The sequence below is a fragment of the Lonchura striata genome, chromosome 12, assembly GCF_050655825.1.
Source record: "Lonchura striata isolate lonStrDom1 chromosome 12, ASM5065582v1, whole genome shotgun sequence".
Taxonomy (NCBI): Eukaryota; Metazoa; Chordata; class Aves; order Passeriformes; family Estrildidae; genus Lonchura; species Lonchura striata.
Genome location: NC_140714.1, coordinates 4,150,001 through 4,171,428, shown reverse-complemented (window position 1 = coordinate 4,171,428; position 21,428 = coordinate 4,150,001). Strand labels below are relative to the sequence as shown.

Below are 21,428 nucleotides of genomic sequence, written 5' to 3'. Positions count from 1 at the left end.
CTAATTTAGCAGTTTTGCTTTACAGAGATAAGTTCACATCATGATCAATGGGACTGTAAAACTCCTGATGTGGTCTGTAACCTCTCTTCATGGGTTTGCAAAATAACATGAAACCCATTAAAAAAAAATAAAATAATATAATTTCTTTAATTTACACTGCGATATATTCAGAGTTCTTTTGATCTGCCCAATTAAAACAGCCTCTCAACAATACACCAAATCTCCCATTTCTTGTACATTTTCCTTGTCTTTGAACATGAACAAAATCTGAAGAACCCACATATTCCCTCTGGAGTTTGATTCCCTCAATCTAACACTTCACATCTCAACATTTCAGGAAACAACTACTGCCAAAGGGCCCAACAGTGACATCTTCACACAGACACCACAAACAGCCCAACTGCAGGCACTGACTTGGGCACAGACCAGAATCTAGTCCAAATTTCTTTTATATATGAACAAAATCGTATTTTTCACTTGCAAACATTTACTGGAATAAAAGCACAAAACAGGATATAACAGGAAAACCCCCTTCTTTCCTTACTGGTGGACACATGGCAAAACTAGTATTTATCTAAATTCTTCAGAAAGCTTGAAGTGACACTTCATAATTACAGTATAGTACAGCTCAAAGACGAAGTAAAGAAAAGAAACTTCCTCACAATTCTTTACATAAACCTCCTCCTTCTTTCTTCACATACCAGTTGCATTTGTATTTCTATTCCAGTTTGTCATAAACAAGGCCACCTTGTAACCCTTTTTATCAAGCAATCTATGCACTACCTAAAAGTACACTACACTCCATCAGACAAGCTATAGGTTTACATTATCCAAACATTCCGATTCTGCCTGCTCAGCGCAGCTTGTCAATAAATGCAAGCAATTGCAAAACAGCAGTGTGTGTTTTTTTCCTTAAGAGAACACTGATAGGAGCCTGCCAGTTCTGCAAAATAAACCCTTTGCAATCTCTGCAGCTAATCTGTCAACAAATTACTATTAAAGTCATACCTCCTCAAAGTTCAAAAGCTTTCTGGATTAGACAAAGATACTGAGTTTTATACTCGTGGGGCAGTACTTGAAGTTACGGTATCAAAGTGGATCTGGCTATTGATGTGGAGAGGTTTGTATTTCTGCCACCATGCAACACAGCACTTGGTGTCTTGCTGCTATGCATCAGGATTCAACACTGTAATCATTCTCTTTGTTCAATTCATAGTCTTGTTTCACTGCTAATAACGTGAAGAACACTTTAATGAATAGTCCTGAGGATAAAAATAAAATGCAATAAATAATATTTATTTTATAAGCTTTAAAAAAAAAAAGGACTGTCTAGGACTGAGGCATCAAACCTTCTATTTGAGTAGATGTCAGAAACCACTGAAGCAACTACAGCTGTGATCATGAACATTAAAAGGCAGTTTGTCCCTATGAGTCTTTATTTATTACTGCTTGGTCGGGAGGAGTCACCCCATCATTACATCCCTTCTGCCCAAGCTTCCCTCACCCAGCCTGACCTTCAGCTTGTGGGTCACTCCAACACCCATTCTGCACCTCCCAGAAGATTTTCATGATGTCTCAGAGCCAACAGATGTTGCCAGACTCTGCCTGGTACTCTGTTCCCATGTTTTCTGTTCTGCCTCCGTGGGCACTCTGGGATGAAGCTCCTGAGCCCCATTACCTGACCCCACAGCAAATCCCTGCTCCATCTCTTTAGGAAGTACAATGATCCAGGTAACCTTCATGCCTGCCCCAGACTGTATAAGCAGGTCACCAAACCCATTCCACCACATCCTGACAATCACTGCCATGAGATGCTGAAGGCCACCTCTCCCACCCCCAGCAGGTGCCAAAATACTGTGAGAAAAGGATCTTTCCTTTATGCTTTGGTTCCAAGGGTGATTCTATATGCATTTCCACTTTTACCCAACTCTTCCACAGACACACCATCCCTGAAGAGTCACTTGCATTGCTTTGCCTTTCTTACTTCACCAATATAAACGTCAGTTGGAGTTACTTGGCTTTATTTTAAATAGCAGAACTCATCCTCACATTTGCTACTCCCAGCTTAACAGTACATTTTATGAGATTGCTAATGCTAAAATAATTGAGCATCACATCACTGTCTGTCTGCTTGCATGGCAGAATCACCCTAACATGACATGGGAAGCATAAAACTTGTCCTACAAGTCCTCCCTGTACTCACAGCAAGAGTGATCACACCATACATTGCTCCTGCAAACATACGAACATCTGTGGTGTTCCATATTTTTCCATGGTAAAATATTTACAAGTCTGCAAACCCATTAAAACTTCCTAAGAAACCCCTGCAGTATTTCTGTTTTCCTCTCTCATACTAACAAAGCTATTAGTCCTAATAAATTCATAAATGTCACCAAAAATGTGACCCCAAATTCAGCACAGATGCTCTCACAAGCCATTGTACACACAGGTTTCACTGTTCTGCCACGCTCATCATGGGAACACAAAACTAACCACAGCAGCAAAGCTCAAACTACCCACCACTCATTTTTAATTTTTTTTTTCAGACAAAACAAGTGCCAGGTGGCAAAATGAAAAGATTTGAATGAATGCTCTTAAGAAATAGCTGTTTAATTCAGAACTCATTCATTTGTATTGAAGGAGTGTTTTGTAGAACGCATTCTGTTAAGTGACCTGAGAGCATATGTTGTATACGGAGAAACATCTAAACATTATGCTCCATGTTGTATGTGTATCTGTAAATGCTTGCATTAGCTGTCTGAAAACAACGGGGTTTTCTTCTTTTCAGCATTTAAAAATGTTTTCCAAACACCAAGGTTGATATTTTTATGCTAGCTCTGATTACCCTCTTATTGTTATCAGGATTGGGTTTGTTGGCCGTTTTTTTATTTAATAACTCTTTTAAACTTTTCAATCAACTTGCTTTATAAAAGATAAACTCCATGGAGAAGTTAGTCATCAAAACCAATTAACAGCAGAATTCAAACATAGAACATAAAGGTCTTTGAAGAACTTGGAGAAAAGCAAGATCCCCAACCACATTCACTGTACTGGCAGAGGATAAATAAACTCCAAGCTAAAACCAGAGCTGTGTGAAAGCAATCCTGAGCCTGGCGATCCTATCCCCAGCCCTGAGCACTCAAGTCTGTGTCTGGCATTGTTTGGGGAGGGCTGGAGGATTAGGAACAAAAGGGTGCCACTCCTTAACTGACCACATGGGCGTCTGAATGACACCAGCCATTGCAAGCGAGGTGGCAACATTATGTGAGACACGCTGAGCTCTTGGGATGGCCACCAGCCTCGGGATGGCTGTGGAGGAGCCCTGGCACAGCGTTAGTTAGTGGTGGAGGAGCAGAGGTCAGAGCCATTCTGGTCCACCATGTGTTCATGTCTGCATGATCCCCCCTCCCTGCTTCTCTCTGCACAAAGCCTTACTGGAAAATTCCATAGTGCTCCTATGGAAAACACAGTGTAATTAACTCATTTTGATACTAAGCCTTTTTTAAGATGAGACCTTTGTGTTGAACATATTTTACTCCTCTTCTACTGTCCTATATTAATCAAAGCTGTAACCCCTGTTGTCTTTGCACTACGAATCAGAATGTGCCCCTGGCAAAGAATGAGGGAAAAGTCAACAGGAATTAAGTTTCAGTGCAACTGTTTACTCAACTGTGGCCTGCAGTTATTGAAATTTTATCCATGGTTTTGTGTGACTACTGCAGTAATGAATTCAGCATGGCTGTGATTTTCTCACTGATGGTATTCTCACTTCAAGTAAAAACCTGTAGGACGAAATGATTGAAACAACCAAAGTCTGTGCATTTAGTATCATCCATTTTTCTGACTTGTTTAATTATGGCAGCTTTCTGTCTTAGCCTGGCAAATGGGGTGCCCCACTCCTCCTGAAATCTTCACTTTGCTTTGTTTTTGAGCACGTTTTTTTCTTCTCCACAACAACCTGCTAAAAAGATCACTGTACACTTAGGGGAGTCTTAACCAGATGCCAATCGCTTATTTAAAAGGTTTTAAGAATCCTTATTGCATTAGAGAAAGTGAGGGTTAGGCGTGAGTGTATTCACCATGGCTCTGCTGCAGCCTTTGTTCCCAAACACATTAATGATACATGCCCGGCACTTTGGTGTACAATTTCCTCAGAGGGCCTCAGAATTTTATCAGGGAAAAGAAAAAGCCAAAACGTATTATGCGGATAATTTACACTGGTGAGTTTGGTCACTTCCCAGAAAACACACTAATTAAAATACCAAGGCAAAATGTACGATTTGGTTCAGATTCTTCTGAGTTGAGGAACACTGACATGGATGTATTTATTTATTTATTCTAACGTTCTGTGCAGCAGATACCTCTGCAGCCTTCCTCGCTAATAGAAAACATTCTGTTGATAGAGGTTGCTAGGTTATATTAAAATTTGTTGCAAAAACAAAACTTAACGTTAGCGTATTTTCCACCCAGTGACATATTTTGGAAACCAGTTATTTGTATACAGCAGTTCACCCAATCACTGCCACCAGACTCAACACATTCAGGCAACAGAAGCAAGCCCTGATCTTTGGGTGTTTCCAGGGAATGATTACAAAAAGGATCCCTGAAAGAGAAGTCCAAGGTTTCCCTTTACACCAACGTCTGCAATCCCCTACGGGTGAAAACGCACAGAACGTCACGGGCGAATCCTAAAAGCATCCTCTGCCTGGCAAGTACAGAGGGCTTGGGAGTGGGGGGGTTCAATGCTTCATGCTTCTCCTGTAGGTAGGAAACTTGTAATGCATCTTACAGTACCTGCTGTTGCTGGAGATGTGCTAAATCTGCAGCCCCAATTTCAACGGAAGGTGTCTCGCCGTTTGATCTCACTTCCCGCAGGCTGCACTCTAGTAAATGGTTGCCACCGCTCGCTCCATTCTGAATGGCTGAACCGTTACTTTTTGTCTCAGTCCCAGATTCTTGCATCATGACTCAAAAACCTGAAATAATTTAGGGGAGGGGAGGGGGAAAAAAAAAAAAAAAGCAGCTGTTAAAACAGTTGCTGTATATAAGGAGACATGCCCTGTTTTAAATCCTGCCAAAACTGTAAACATATGTCATTTTCCTTCATACGATTTATCTTTCATTAATGGTTCATGCTACTAGTTTATGTTTATTTATCCGTTGGTACAGCTATAATTTTAGTAAGTTAGTTCTCTTCTAAATATAGTATTATTTGCTCAACATCTTTTTTCCCTTAGAGAAAAAAAAATATTTTTGAACGAACACACAGAATCCATAATTAAATTTCTCTAGTTACATCTGGATGCTTTCCTTTGAAACAGATGAGTCATTCTTGACAACATATGATGGACAATATTAAAAATGTGATATATGCTGTGTAGGGGCATAGAGGTGAAGCAGAGCATTCACTATTTTGGTTTTCACTCATACCATGATAGCGCCAAATTAGCACCTTTTATTACTCTGAAGCAATTTAAGCTAAATCTGGGATGTGCTGAACCATCATCACTTTTCATTTCAGGAGAACTGCTACAAATGCTCACAGAATTACTCTTGTTGGCCAAGGTTTTGGCTATGGATTTGGATGCTCTAATGGCATTACAGTGAGGAGATTCCTGTGTTATTTGGCTGAGCATCATCTCAGCAGCCACAGCTCCTTCCAGCCAGCCCTCTCTACTGACTCTTGGTGCTCACCAACAGTGTCAGTGGGTCACAAGCCTTCAATGAGGATGAGTACCAATCTCCTTACCCCTGGGATTTACACACCCTTAGGAGCAAACACCAGCATTGGTGCACAAGACTCCCCACACAAATCACACATGCTGGTTTTCAGCTGCAAAGAGCTGCCTCTGAGATATTATGATGACTTGTTTTAAAAGTATTTCCACCTGCAAAGCCACAGCTTCCAGGATTTAAATTATCCTGTCTGACTTCCACCAGCCCATCCTTCCTCTCCCCCTCACTCAGGGAAGATGGGGAATGGAAAGCCAAGCTGTGTGTCCCAAGCACGCTGCTGGCCCCACAGTAACCACATGGACATGTGAGCCAAATGTCCCTGTGTGGGGTACTTCACCTCAGAAGGAAGATGTTTTATCTTCAAAGAAGAACCCATTTGAATTCAGTAAACCAAGAACATGGATGGTAGCAGGACAGATTCAAACATTCTGATTACATTTAAATAAATTTCAGCTGGTCTATGGAAACTTATTTCAACCTGTTTTGTTAAATCTTCACATTATGCCAGGGAACAAAAGGGCTTGGAAACTCATTATAAAGCTTCTGTGAACTCCTGTGTATAAGCTCTAGAGATCTAAACAAACCTACAGCTTTCCCAACACCACTAGGAAATGCTTTTGGATTTTAACATGATCCTGCTCTGATACACACCAAGTATGGTGTGTTTTTCATTTTCAGCACTGTAAGGAAAACCCATAAGTATGATAAGGTCTAAATAAGTGTTTACATCTAACAGGCAAGGCTGGATTACACACCAGGAAGTGATTGCATGGCACAGGTTGCTTTGGAAGAAGACACAGGAGTGAGAATCCACAGACAGCTCCCAAGTCACTTAAAGACATACCAGGCAGTTTTTATACGTTACACTGCTAAAAAAAGGTTTTACCTCTTTTACCCCATGACAAATCAAAAGGAAAGAACTGATGTCATTGTTTTCTGCTTCCACACGAATCTGGAGTCAGGTCTCAACTGGAGAAAATGGAGCACTACATCAATTAACCCCAGCAGCAAATGAAGACAATGACCACCAGGAAATACTGGGTTAAGAGGGTTAAACCCAGAGACTCATGCCTTTGTCTGTTTTGGAGTACGACAGTAATGGTGGGTGGCATGTCCCCTCCATGGGCTGAAGCTGATGTAGGAAGGACACACTCAAAAATTGGTGGAAGGTGCCTCCAGCAGCCTTTGTGGTGAAAATATGCTAAGACTCATGTGTCAGAACAGTAAAGAAGTACATCTCATTTTCCAGCACTTCTGATGCAACAAATGGGAAGTGAGAACCTGGATAAATAAGCAGTAGGGTCAGAGGAAGCACAAAGCAAAGCTCTGACAGCAGCAAGAAGAATGTGCACCACTGAGGAGCAGATCCATCACTGCCTGATCACGATTTGTTGGCTTGCCCTTCTGAGCGAAATATCTCCAGGACACAGAAAATAATTCACACCCAAACTGGTCAAGAAATTATTTATTGTCCCTAGGACAGCAAAATGGTCCTGGAAAGAAAAAACAGTAGAAATTGCAACAATTTTTCTAACCTATAGGACTAAGAAAAAAATAGATTATTTATTGTATTTGGTCAGAAAAAAAGATCATAGTTCTTGAGAACCTTTTCCATGACAAATTTCATGCTCTGTTTTACCTTTAGAAGAACCCCAGCCAGTTACCAGCTCAGCTGCACAGGGCCTCCACTGGTTGTGACAACCCTATGGATCCCAGCAGAACTGGCAGCAGCTACCAAAGAAATGAAGCTGGAGTTTGCTAAGGGACCATGTTTAAACTTTCAAAAAATTATTTTAAAGCAGAAGTTAACATCTTTAAGCAAAATTTTTTTAAACACCAATTTACAAGCAGTCAACTTCTATGTAACTTAAACTAGATGCCTGTATAAAACAAAAGCTCTTTGTTAAAATACCTCCGATAGAAAACTGGTATATCAAGGGAAAAAAAGATAAAACTGTTTATTTCATCACTGAAGTCAAATGTGAACTGACATGAATAATCACAGTTTGGTTTGATCATTAAGTGTCATGTCATGAAAAATCAACCTGTGAGAGCTTTCTGCAAGAATGATTATTATTTGTCTTTTTGAGCACACCTAAATGAGCTGAGGTGATCGCACACCGAGGATGGCTGAGATAATTGTCTCTTTCCAGCACAGAGGAGATGAACTTACAGGAGCCTATTACTGAAGTTTGTCATTCAAAATTATGAAAGAAAAATGCAAAGCAAGGTTGACTTTAAGCAACATAATTCCGTTCTGTGGGAACTGAACTGAAACTCCAGGTGAAGTATCACAAACTGTGATTCTGGTCTGAATACAACCAACACAGTCCTGGAAAAGTTGTTATGCATAATGATTTATTATAAGAAATAATAATACTATTTATTATAAGAAATAATAATACTCCACAACTACTTCCATGATAGGCAGAAACACTGGTTCTGACTTAAGAAATTTAACGGCAGAAGAGCCCACGTCTATCTCGTGTTCTAGAAAGCAGAATGATTCTCTCATCAATTCTGCAAAGAAAAATGCATTTTTAGCACTTAAAATATGTGGGTTGTTACCAGTGTAAGTATTTTTCTTTTTGCTATATATAGAAAAATTCTATGATATTTCATGTTATGAGGGATACAGAATGACTCTGAATTATTAAAGGTGATACAAGATGTTTTTCCCCTATGAAGGGACCAAAGGTAGGCTGCAGTACCAACAACAGCTTGTGAAATTTTATCCTGAAATCAAGGAGCACATAATAAAAGAACTGTTCTGACTTAATGTTGACTTAGTTTAAAAATTTCAGAAGAGTGATCAGTTTCTTCAGATTCCCATTTTAACCTGCACAGAACTTTTTCTAGCTTTGATGCACAGCCAAACAGAAAGTCAAAGCTCTACAGCTGGGCCCATCTCTTTGGTGAATGTGTTATGTTCAGGGTAATGGAACAAAATTTCAGTGAAGTGAAATCTATAGGCACTCTGTGAACAGGAGGACAACAGCTAATCATCTTCCAGATTACTTGGAGAAAAGCAGGGGACAGCCAATTTCTTAAAGACATGGTCAAAATTGAGAAAACATAGATCAGATGTGAACTCTGCCTGACACAAAATAATCTAATTAATCCAGTGTCAGTTTTCTGAGGTAAAAAAAATAGAACCGAAAGGAATCCTAATTCTGAAAAAGTTCTTTGCTTATGCATTAAAAATGCATCCATAAAGTCCGTAACACCAGATGCTGCTGATACACACCTCAGCTCCACTGGCCTATTAAGATGAGCAAGGTTAAGCATGGAGATTAGTAGGCAGGAGGTGGGCGCTGAAGTGTGCCACTGCTGCAATTCTGCTACCAGTATAGTTTCTGAAGACTAAGCAGCATTGTTTAATGTCAGCATGAGGGAGGATTTACTGACTGAAGCACCTGTCAGAATAAGGACCCACTCCAAGTCTGAAAGACTAAGGGACTGATAGTCAGATGTCTCTAGATGCCTCACCATACACGAAGGCATCTGGTAAGGCATTTTTAAGATTCCTCAATAAGCACCAATCTATGTCTCTAAGCATATCTTCACCTTTAAAAAAACACCCCTGGGGTCTTCTAGCCTTAAAATCCCTGTTTAAATATGCTTCCAGACTTAACATGGACTACAGATTCACAATGTAGCTTGTGTGTTTCAAAGTTTCTTTGAGGTCCATGATTATATTTCAGATGTTAGTACTTGGAGGTGTTTACAAATACATATATGCACATAAAGATCATTAGGCATTTCTAGCCCCTGGGATCAGTGCTAGAGCAAAAATGTTGTCATAATACAACCCTTCTTTGCCTCATTTGTGAAAGATTTTAAGCTAACAAAAAGTTCAGTCTTTATTCCAGGGCAGTTAATTAAGGTTGACCAAGTCAGGCAGAAGTAAATTAACTTGGCTGATCAATTATTTATATGAAGCAGAATAAATGCCCTTAAAGAATTTGGCCCAGCCATGAAAGGACATGTAAATTAAACACAACACAGATTTATAAAATGTATTTCTACTTTTATAGGCAGAAGAGTCAATGCTAAAATCAGTTTTAAGTGAGTGATCAAATCACACGATCTAGCCCGAAATTCTCCAGCAAGCGTTGTAGCCATACGTGCATGGTTTATAAATAAAAGTTCTACCTATTTGTCACAAGCAGCTCCCCAAAACAGGCTCAAGAATAATTTTAGAGCATTTATCCATGTAATTATTAAAAACAAAACAAAACAAAAAAAACCCCAAACGCGGTTTGGAAGAATTCCACAACAACATAACACCGCAAAGACAGGATTTTACCTCTTGAAAACGAAACGTGCTCCGGAGTGCAACCAGCAAGGGAACAGAGAGAGCAGGAGCAGAGCTGCTGCTGACCCACAGCACAGGGACAAACACCCTGCAGCACCAGCCTGGCACTGCCGGGATCCGACACGAGGAACCCGACAGCTTTCCCAGGAGACCCCTGCCCCACTCACAGGTGGTCTCTTTTAGTCCCGGTATCTTTGGAGCAAGTGCCCTGCCAGGGAAAGCACCTCAGGCTCCACATCCCACCACCAGCAGTGAATTTTTCCAGGAACGTGTTTTGATGTCCCCCAGCTGAAGCCAAAACACCCATCGCCTCCAGCTGACACCCCGTGCCTAGGCTGGCGAGGCTGCCAGCAGCACCATCCCGCCATCCATGAGTTCAGTAAAAGAAAAAGGATTCACTAGTGGAAATTAAAAGCCTTGTGTAAGGTAAGGCTTGATGTGCCGTGGGGGAAGGCGTACAGATGTTCAGCTGCTCATTTACTAAATTACACCATGTCACAATTAACTGTGAATCAGCCAGCTTCACATGAGCAGCTCAAGGGCTGCCACCATGCTAAGTGCAGGAATAACGCCGGGGAGGGAAGTCCAAACTAGCCAGGTGGACCAGATGACTTCTCTTTGCCTGTGTTTGTGGTTAGCACGACTATTAGAGAGAGCTATCCCAACATATGGCATGATTTAACTAAATCAGATCATGCTGAACTCACCAGCCTTTCTCAACTTACAAACCCCTCCGCTCTCGTCATTGCAGATGGGTGAACACCCGTCATGCTTTTAGAGTTTTCAGTAGCCGTCATTTATCCTGCTGACAGGGTGTATTTTAGGTATAATTATGTACTAACTAACTATAGATCAACTGTCAGTACATTAGGGTACTTTTTGGATAAAACTTCATGCTTACCCCTTCGAAGGCCACTCGCCTACACACTACTGGTGGTTGCTGAATTGTGCAGGAGTAGGAGAAAGGAGAAGGGGATTCAAAGTGCAATTAAGGATCATCTTTAGGAATCAACCAAAATAGTAGCAAACAGAGCAAATCAGGCTTCGCTGTCCTAAAAAGTGATGCTGAGTCACGTCTGACAGCGGGGTTTGGAGGAGGAAAGGCAAACCTGGAGCAAGGCAAGGGAAGGAACGTGCACGGGATGTGTGGAAAGAGGAAACAAAGAGACAGCGATGAGGTGAAATCCTTTGATATTTCCTCAGCTTAAAGAGGTAATTCAATGCATTAAAATGGATCCTTGAAATTTCAAAGGATGAAACTCGCACAACAAAGATTGTCGAGAGTGCTATTTTCTAGGATTAGAACAAAAACGTATTGGGATTTGCTATATGATCTTACATCGCCGAGCAACACTGTACACTTGCTGTTATGCAAGCACCATCTTCCAACAGAGAATTTTCATAATTATAACAGAAAGGCGTAAATTTTCTAATGCATGGCAGTTCAAAAAGTAATCAAGAGAATGAGCCTGAGGGCTATTTTAATGTATGCAAAGCTAGTGACCCACAGTAAATGGGAGGTAGGCTTCAATGAATGCAAAGTAATGCACACATACTAAAGACCTGGTCTGATGAGGGACGGCTAAAATTAACACCCAATTAATTTCCGAATTGACAAACAAATGAAAGCCATAAATCTACTTTCTCATTAATTTTCTTGTGGTATAATTTAAAGCAGTAATATGAGGGCAAAAACTGAGCATTATCCATCATAAATATCAAAAAAGATAGCACTGTAACACCATAAATTATGCATATTACCTGTTGTTAAAAATGATTAATGTATTATCAACTTTATCGTGCACTGTATATGTCTAGACATATCTAAAATCTGAAATTTCATTTAGTGCTTAGGAAATAAAGGGTCCAGAAGAAATGGGATTACCCTCAGCACATCCTTGGCTCTGCCTCTTGATGCTATCACCTTGGCTGGACACATCCCAAGCCTTGGGCCAGTGGAACTTGAGCACACGGCAGAGGTGATGTGCTGGCCTCTCCAGGAAAGGGAAACAAATCTCACTGCTCCTGGAGCATCCCTGTGGGCCACGGCCCTGGCACCTGGTTTACACAGGGCTGCTCCCCCTTCCTGCCCTGCTGATGCTGGGGTAGAACTACTTGGTGATGCAGAGCCACAGAAAGGAGACAGAAGTAAAAGCAAGGAGCAGGAAAACATGAAGCTGTGTCTAAATTCAGGAAATGAAAAGCCCGTGCTTTCCAAAAGTGGTAGAATACAACACCTTGGCCAACAGGAGAAGAACAAAGGTTATCCAACCTCCTCCCTGTGGGTCATGATGGTTTCCAGCCTGGCTTTTTACCACCTATTATGCATTTATGTCCTCTTGCCATCCTCAAATCTCCTGAATGGCAGCTCCTGTCTAGAAGCAGATAGCCACAATTTTTAATTTATTTAACTATATGCAATGGCACAACCTCTTTCACTGTTGGGGTGTGTGGCTCACACTTCCTGGGTCCCTTCTTTCCAGCAACAGTGCATTATTATCAGGGCCGCAGCAACCTGGAATCATCTGGAGGCAGCTCAGTGAAAGGCTGACTGATGCTCTGCAGGAGCTGAAATTTAAGACTGCTGCAGTGAAGAGAAGGGAAGGGGAATCAGGAGCCTAATCCCACTTGTGCCATCCTAACTTATTGTGAAATCATCGTCAAACAACTTAAGTTGTCAGAGAACCAGTCAGTGCAGTTACCCCTAAGGAAACCTCTTCTGCTGAGGTGTTGCTGACCACAATCAGTAAGAACAGAGACTGAGCAAATCCAAGAAGAATTAATCGAAACAGACATTAAAAAGTTTGCCATTTTCTCTATTCAAAAGAGCTGGAGCTGGTCCCCATGAAAAACCAGGGCACTAAAACATACCAAGCTATGAAGACAACAGGTCTCACTCCCTTCCATGAGGTAACATGCAAAGCATTAGAAAGACAATGAACAATTCAACTTTCATCAAATTAGATTTTTGCATTCTCCCTTCATTTTACATATGCACACAGAAGTTACTCTCAGTCTCACCTTGGATAAATATACCCCTTTTGCAAAGCCAGCTCTATCTCAATCTCAGCTTGACAGCTATTAAATCCATATTCAGCATGAAGCTCATGCCATAGACGCATAAAAGCTCTAGAGCTGGGCCACTTCCAAGTGACTGGCAAATATGATGTAATCATTTACATACCATCACCGGCAGAGTGAGGTTCCTTCCTCTCTCTTGGGGAGAGCTGTCTTTCAGCCATGAGCTTGACAGAAATCATCCTTACCATCACGGGAATCATAGTTTATTTGGAAGGAAAGGAATGGCGAGTGGCCAAAAAAAACCCCAAGCCAAACCAGAAGCCATAATTCACTGAACCACACGACTCCGTGACTTCTACCACACGGACACAAGCACCATGGCACCAGAGGAGTGACTCCTCCAGCAGGAAGGTCACCAGTGCAGCAGGGTGAGGTGCAGAGTCCCCTCGGTGCTGGCCCCGTGGTCGGTGTCCCTGGGGAGGTACCCACCTGCTCATCCCAGCCCAGGCATCACAGCAGCGTGGGGCTCCCTGCTGCTCCGCGCAGAACAGGAACAGAAACTGCAGAGCTGCTCTCACAGCCAAGACTTATTTGTTTGCATGCACACTGCTCTGAGCTTGCATCACAAACTCTTGCAGTCTGCCTCACAGAAAAACAGGTGACTGTTCAACCAAATAAAAGACCAAAGTTGCATTTAGTAAATACAGTCAGTTTGTGCCAGACAGCAGCAGCGCTGCTCCAACAAGATAACATGAAACCTCGTACCAAGTGCTGGCTGTAGATGAATTAGACTCCCACCCTCCATGCACATCTCCATTAAAGCATATCTAAACTCTCTAGCAACCTCCAGAAGTCAAAAACCACCTCAAAGCCAGGTGCAACTCTAACAATTCTGCACGATGCCATTTTCACTTTGTTCAAGGTAGCAAAGGTTTGATTCATGGCAGTAACACGAGTCAATTAATGACCAGCTTGTCCACTTACACACTTCAGGTACCTCCCGCTCCCCTCCAGCCCTGACACTGCTCCAGCAGCCCAAACAACCAGTATTGTTTGGATCACTGATGCAAACTAGGGAATACAGGGGATCACATTTTTATGTCTATTTTCTTGCCTTTTTTTCCAAAGGATGAAGAGTATAATAATTTCATTTTATCCCTTCTATGAATGTATATCCAAGATATCTTAATAAATGAATTCACATATAAAGGAACAGACAATCCCTTCACATTTTAACAAATTAATTCAGATATACAGGAAAAAACAACACCTTCACACAAAAAGAGTTAACATTTCTTTCTCAAGGTCACTCAAAGAGGGTTTACTCCCTTTGTGTGAAAAGCCCTAGCCATTTACTGTTAGTGCTAACAGGTCCTGCCTGGCATTTGAAATCCAAGCCCCACTCAGAAACAATAATAAACAGTAATTTTGAAAAACAAAGATGGTGTGAGCAAGTTTTTCTTGCTCATTTTCAAAACAACCCAAAAGCAACAACTACCAGGATGGCTCTCTCTAATTAGGACTCCCAGAAACCAAAGAACAAACAGGCAGCACAGAGAAATTAGCAGATGTAAACGCAGTTTTCCAGTTATAAAAAGAAGAAAAGCAGCTCCGTCATCTCACTTGCAGGAGGAGGAGCAACAAAGCACGTTTTTAAATTTGGTATTTTCTCTCTATTCAAACAGCTCTGCTTCTAAAACAGATTTTCCTCAGATCTCCTCAGAAGTAAAGCTGAAAGCTTTGCCTTTTCCAACCCCATTGAGGGCACATGCATCAATTAAAATCTGACATGAGAGAAGGCAGAAACCAAAAAGCCCCTGACCAAATGCTGACATAGAACACAAGTCCATAGTTTTGGGGTGATTACCTGGTTCACAGCCCTATACCTTTATCCTAGACCTTCTACCTCCTTGTTTGCTCCATGCAGGATTTTCTAGCCATCGTCTACCGCTGTGCTAGTCGTCTTGCAGGAGTGCTCTCTCCCTTCTGAAAAAAGCAAACAACTGGATAGATATCATTACACTAAGGAAATCTCTTGGAAAAACCAAACAACTTGCTAATCTTTCTAGCCCCTTCACCCAAGTTAAAGATAAGCAAAGCAAACCAAAGTGAGTTTCAGCCACATTCCAGGGACAAGCTCCCCTTTTTCTCCTTTATCAAAATCCCAGCATTTAAAGGTTTTTTTCCAGACCTTGCAGGATAAACTGCTGCTCACACCCGCAAACAAAGCAATATTTGTTTAATAACTGATTGCTGCCATGGGTACAGTAAACAAGGGGCCCAGCATTTGTGTTTATGAACAAACACATCATCTTGCAAGAGCAATTTAACATTAACCAGGTGGAATAATCAACAGATTTCATAGGTGACACTCGGGGCAGGACTAATGTAAACAGAGTAGGGAGGAGAAAGGGGCCACTCTTAGGGAATCAAGGTTGAGGCAAATGCATTACAGAGTAAACAGCTGGGAAGAACTCAAGACAAACAAATAGTCATTCTTCTGACATTTCGAGAAGCAGAAAGGTTGTATGTTACATGCATCAGCTGCTGACCACCATGAAATCAAACCAGTTGGGGACCAGGCCTTCTTGTTTACACAGTGCCATGTTTGCTTATAAACAACAATTTGCTGTTACCAACCTCGCATTACTCATTGCATAAACGAGCAGATCAAGTGAAATCCTGTTAACTCTTCTGTGGATTGAGGGTTTTTTCCTCCCCTTCAACAACAACAAACAAAAAAGCCTTTGCAGTCTTGCTGTGCAACCTCAAGACAACAGGCAGCAGGGGAAAATACAGAGCTGTGCATCTGTTCTGATAAAGGGGAAAGAAAGGAGTTGAAAACACTTGAAAGTATTTCACAAAACAAGATTTACCGGCCAAACCACTGATGTGAAAGATCCATTTGCATTAAAAAAAAAAAAAAAACCAAAACACAAATGAAAACCCAGAAAAACAACAACTGCAAAAGGTGGGGTGCAAAATTTTCATTTTCACTCCTAGAACAAACAAGCAAAACAACAGCTTTCGACACAACCCGACCCACCCAGCACGACCATGGACACGAATCGTTTACACACACACCATGGCCCTGCAGCAGCAACAAAGCCATGGTTCAGCCCTCTTCTCCCTCCTTTCTCTCTCCCACCCTCAGCCCCCTTGCCTCTGGCTCCCATCACCATTCTCTGATCTTTGTAGATCTCCCTAGCTCCTCTTTGTTAACCCAGCAGCCTCTTGGATGTCTTCTTGCAATCAAAACCTCTGGCCTCCAACTGCTCCCCACACAACATCCCTCTCTTGGCCCCGAGGCTTTGTGACTTTGGTCCTCAAGGTGCTCAGGACACCCAAATCCCCTGGGTCTGTCACCTTCCAGAAAGCCTTTCCCTCCCCATCTCTCATCCTTGTAACACTCATGAAGTTTCCTATGGCAGTGTTCCTCCAAGGAGGTTTCTCTAAATTGTCTATCCTGCACATGGATTTCGGGAGAGATCTGAAGTACATGGAGAGAAGATGGATGGTTCTAACGGTAGAGGTTAATCCAGGGCTCTGGGTTACATTCCTGCCCTGACACAATCCCTGCATGGGACCTCCATGGGTCTCTTCATCCCTCTCCTATGTAAAATAAAACCCTTTAGGATGTTGCACCAGTCAGGTGGGGTTAGTGGATGTAGTTATGGGCTGTGCCATGGGTCCTTTTTCCTCTCAGCTGTACCATTGTCCCTCCCTGGTTCACCCCTACCTTCCGATGAGCACCAGCATCACCGCCAAGCACTGAGGAAAATCATCCCAGTCTCAAATCTGTGAAGCATCCAAGGTCACAGCTGGCCCTGGCACTAATCTCCCCTCCCTTGCCATTTCATGTGCAAACAGCATGATGGCCAGAAGCCTCCCTCCTCATCATTTTTTTTACAAGTTTTAGAATATTTGTTACTTTTTTTCACAGCACAATCCTGGACATCCACAGCTGGCCAAGAACCTTCATTTTCTTTTTCAGAAAATGTTTAGCCTTTTGTTGTATTTAAAAAAAAAAAAAAAAAGAAAAAAAAAAGGTTCAAAACCATGAAATCAGTACAACCTACTAATAAGACATGTATTTAAATAAAACCCAAATGCAGTATTGTTCAGGCAACTGCCTATTTTTTAATACATCAGGTTGACAGCATAATAGCAGGCAGGATGAAAGGTGCAACGCGAGGACGGGGTTGGCGTCCGCACACCAGGAAAACAGAAGTGCTGCCCCATTTCCTGTGCTGCAGCAGAGTATTTCTGATGTCTGGGGCTGCCGGGGACTTAACTCTGAATTAATGATTACACACAATACCCTCCTTTCTCCCCTCCCTGCAGGACAGCGAGGGCCAGCCTCACCGAACGACTGTGGGCAGGCAGGCACGGGTCACGGGGGATTTAGATATTTCACAGCAGCTTCAAAAATTTAGACACCGCAACCTGAAGGCTTCTGAAAACATCAAGCTTCACATAAAAGTCCTGATATTTCCCTACTTGAGACAACTGCTCTCACCTCAGCCGCGCTGCCTGTTCCACGCTCCTTTTCCAGCACGTAAAATCACAGTTTATTCAGTACAAAGTAACTACACTATGATAAAAACTATAAGCATATCATTCAAATGCTTTATTGGTCAAATAGATGGATGCTTTTATTAGTCCAACCTTTTTTGTAATGGAGTGCCACTGATGACCCAGTGTTAGCCTCATTCCCTGCTATTAATCACACTTCTAAGAGCTCATTTTGCTTTAAAATCTTAAGAAATTGCTATAATTTAAAGACATGGTGTCTACATAATGGGAAATGCTTCACAGATTGTATCATTCCATATAACATAGAATTTTTATGGCAATGCTGACCACGATACCAAGGCATTACAAAACTTGAATAGAATATTTTTTATATAGAAAATATAAATGTAAACTTCCTTTTGCATTTGTGGTTTGCCACATCCATAATGTTTTAATCACAGCCTTTTGGGAGTTCCAGTTTTCAACTGTATGTGGCTTACATGGATTAACACTACAAAAACACTCCCTGAACAAATATAAACAGAACAAAACAAAATTAAATGAAAATTAAATAAAATACAAGGATGGACCATGAGAGAAAGAGTGTTCAGGCTAAACTTTTACAATTTTCACATAAGGCATTTATCCTTTTGTCGACTATATTATCTCCTTCCTTTTTTGCACAGGGAAAACAGATGATGTTTACTGTGAAAAACTTTTATGACAAAGTGGAAGCATCTTACGAATTTACCTACACGGAGAATTAAATTAATATAATGATGGTCCTAACCCATATTATTAAAATGTACTTTGCAAAATGTTTTGACAATGTTGACTGCTGCAGGAGGGAAAACACATTTAAGACAATTTCAGCCAAATGCAGAAGCAGAAGCCTTTCATTTTTCAAATGCAAAGTAAAAAGCATCTTTAAACATCTTCTCATGAAAGAAAATGCAGTGCAATTATGTTATATGGCACACACAAAAGCATGTTCTTTTCCTCAGTTCTCTAACAAGATATTAGTACCTCCTGGCCTCAGGAATATTATGTGTAAATCACATCATATTCATAGTGTCTGAATTAATTATAATAGGAGCTGGAGAGAAATGTTAACTTTCCAGGTTGTTGCTAAGGATTAGCCCTTGTTTACAATTCTGTATTTATAGAACAAGAAAAATTTGTCAAATGAAGGGCAAAGAGGAAAGCAAGAATACAAATTTAGCTTTGATTTCAAAACAAATCAGATCTTGCAACCATTCCCTGAGAAGAAAACCACAGTTTTTAATGTGAAGATGCAAATGAGTCTCAGAATATAAAAATGTTTTATAATTCTGTGCATTCAACACTACTAGATGTTATTTAAAGAATTTATGTTAACGTTTCTCATCCTCGCACAGCAAGTCCAAGATGCTGCAAACAGCATCTATTTAAAATGGATTGTGTTGCTGTGGGGCACTGGGAAGCTCAGGAGGTTGGTGCAGAAGGGAGCAGGGCATTTGGCCTCCTGGCACACGACTGGGATTCATGGACTACTCCAAAGGGGTTGACAAGGCAGTGGGCAGGAGGAACAAGCCCTTGCCTTGAACAAGCAGAACACATTGATATGAGCAGATCCATCCTGAGGGAAAGTCACGACTCTCAAAACCACTGCAAAGGACACGATGGTGTTCCCAAATGCAGTGAAACTGTGAGGTGAGCAAACACCTTAAGAGAAAGGCACTCGGGAACCCAAGCGAGGTCCTTCATGCCAAACATGGTATTTCTGGTGAGCCCTGTGAAGCTGGATGGCTGAAGACTCAAAGTCTGTGGGATGGGGTCCCAGTGAGCAGAGAGGCAAAGCTCTGCAGGGACTTGCAGGTCCCAGGCACCTTGACAGAACTAGCCAGGGAAGTTTGTACTGTACTGCTCCCTATTCTGAGCATAGAGAAAGCACTTCGGCCTCCAGCACTTTCATTTCTTTGCACAAACAAAGGCACACCCACTACAATTAAATTGCAAAACCCTTTTCATTAGGACTCCTTGTTTTCACACACTTCAAACCTTCTGAGATCTGCAGTCTCTCTCATGCTGCCATCACCGTGTGCCTTGTGTGTGGAAAATTAAGCAAGGGCTCTTTAGCGGTTTCAGTCTATAGAGAAACAAATGGAAAAATGCTTTTTCCCCTTAAAAAAACCCCTGTGACCACCAACTTCTGAGCAGGGTGACTTGCAAAAACACTGGGCATCCACAATGGAGAGCATCTAACCCCCCACAATAACACAATATAAAAAAATGCACTTAGCTAAGCTTTTGTGGACACACAGATGGACTCTTTGCCTTGCCCTGTCCACAGGCTGTGGTTCTCAGATTACAGCAAAGACGGCACAACACATCAGGGAAACCAAATGTGTCTGTGCACACTGGTGTGTAAGCTAACACACAAACACACAAGTGCTACCCGAGCACCCAGCACGCCAGTTCACATCAGCCAGAACAGAGTAATCAGGAAGAAGAGGTGCCTTCATCCCCAGTTTTTCCCCGATGTTTTCTTTCCCAGGAATAGCTCCAGTCTCTGTCCAGAGCAAGGATTCCACCCATCACATTTCTGTGCAGGAGATGTGTACATGCAGCACATGTTCCTCAACAGCCACACACATGGATCCCAAGCACCCAAAAATACAGTTGGTCCTCTCCACACTGGCCCAATAGAAAAGCGGGAGAAGAAGTGTGATTTTTTTTTCACCTCAAAATTTCATCCTGTGCCTGAGAAAACTCCCTAAAAAAGCTCTGTCGAAACCAATTTGTTTCTAACTCCCCCAAGAAAGCACATATGCCTACTTTTGAGTCAGGATGCAGGAAACTGAGTTCTTACTGCCTCTTCTGCATTCACCCGTGGCTAAAGAGCAGTGCCCACCTCCAATCCACCATCAGCCATGGCTGGGAGAAGAAGAGACAACAGCAGAGAGGATCTGCAGGACACCACATGAGCCTCTCCAGCTTGCCTTGGCCAGTAACAGTGAACAATCCTGAGCACTCCTGTGGCTGCCCATACCTTTTTCATGCACGATGCCAATGCAACAGAAAGTCTCCCAACAGACAGCACTGTGGCCCCATGACCTCCCCAGAACCAGCTGTTCAGCCCTGGGCTGGGAGGGTCCTTCACTGCCAAGCTCGGCAGAGGTTTCTCTGTGCTCCAGGAAATGGCCTTTCTGGTGCTGAACCCCTGGCAGCATGTGGAGGCCGTTTGCAACCAGAAATGAGTGTTTAATGTTCAAAATCTGCACTGAAGACAGTGTCTGAACATCTCCAGCCGCATGCAGGTGCACGGTCCCACAGATGTGCTGGCTCCTGAACACTGTACAGCTAAGGCCTGTGGCTTCCTGCTCCAAGGGCTTATGAAAGAGAAGGATACACTCTCTTTACAGCCTATTCCAGACAAGACTATTCAATGTCAGGATGTACCATAAGAGGGTAATTTGCACCCCAAACTGGATTGTACGATACCGCAGTCACAGACCATATGACCTCTTCCTTTGGATTAAAACTGTTTGCACAAGTCAAAGCAGAACAAGGAGAGTAACAAAACATACAGTGTATTTTGTTCCCCACTGCAGCCACATATTTCAACTGCCTCAGCCGAATTCTTAGAGTAAACAGAGCTTTAAAAGAAAATAACTTGAATAAAGACCTTCTGGAAAGTTCTGTCTGATTATGCATGCAAGAATTCTGCTACTGCTTCCTCCCATCATCTGAAAAATAAACCAAACACCCAACTTCCACAACTATCTACAAAAGTGCTATTTCTCTGAAACATGTTACAATACTATCTGAGGTCTGCAAGCTACAATGAATGCATCTT

At 41.9% G+C, this 21,428-nt stretch overlaps 1 protein-coding gene across 20 annotated transcripts in view; it reads right to left on the bottom strand.

The window, feature by feature from the left end:
• FOXP1 (forkhead box P1) overlaps positions 1-21,428 on the bottom strand; it is a 380,257-nt gene that overhangs the window by 160,153 nt on the left and 198,676 nt on the right. For 18 of the 20 annotated variants that reach the window (XM_085590023.1, XM_085590035.1, XM_085590025.1 and 15 more), the window contains one exon: positions 4,795-4,976. In XM_085590023.1, the coding sequence (XP_085446149.1) occupies positions 4,795-4,965 (171 nt within the window). In that variant the 5' untranslated portion in view covers positions 4,966-4,976. Of the gene's footprint in view, positions 1-4,794; positions 4,977-13,564; positions 14,897-14,942; positions 15,213-21,428 lie in introns of those variants that run through there. The other 2 variants (XM_085590032.1, XM_085590031.1) reach the window with 2 other exon arrangements.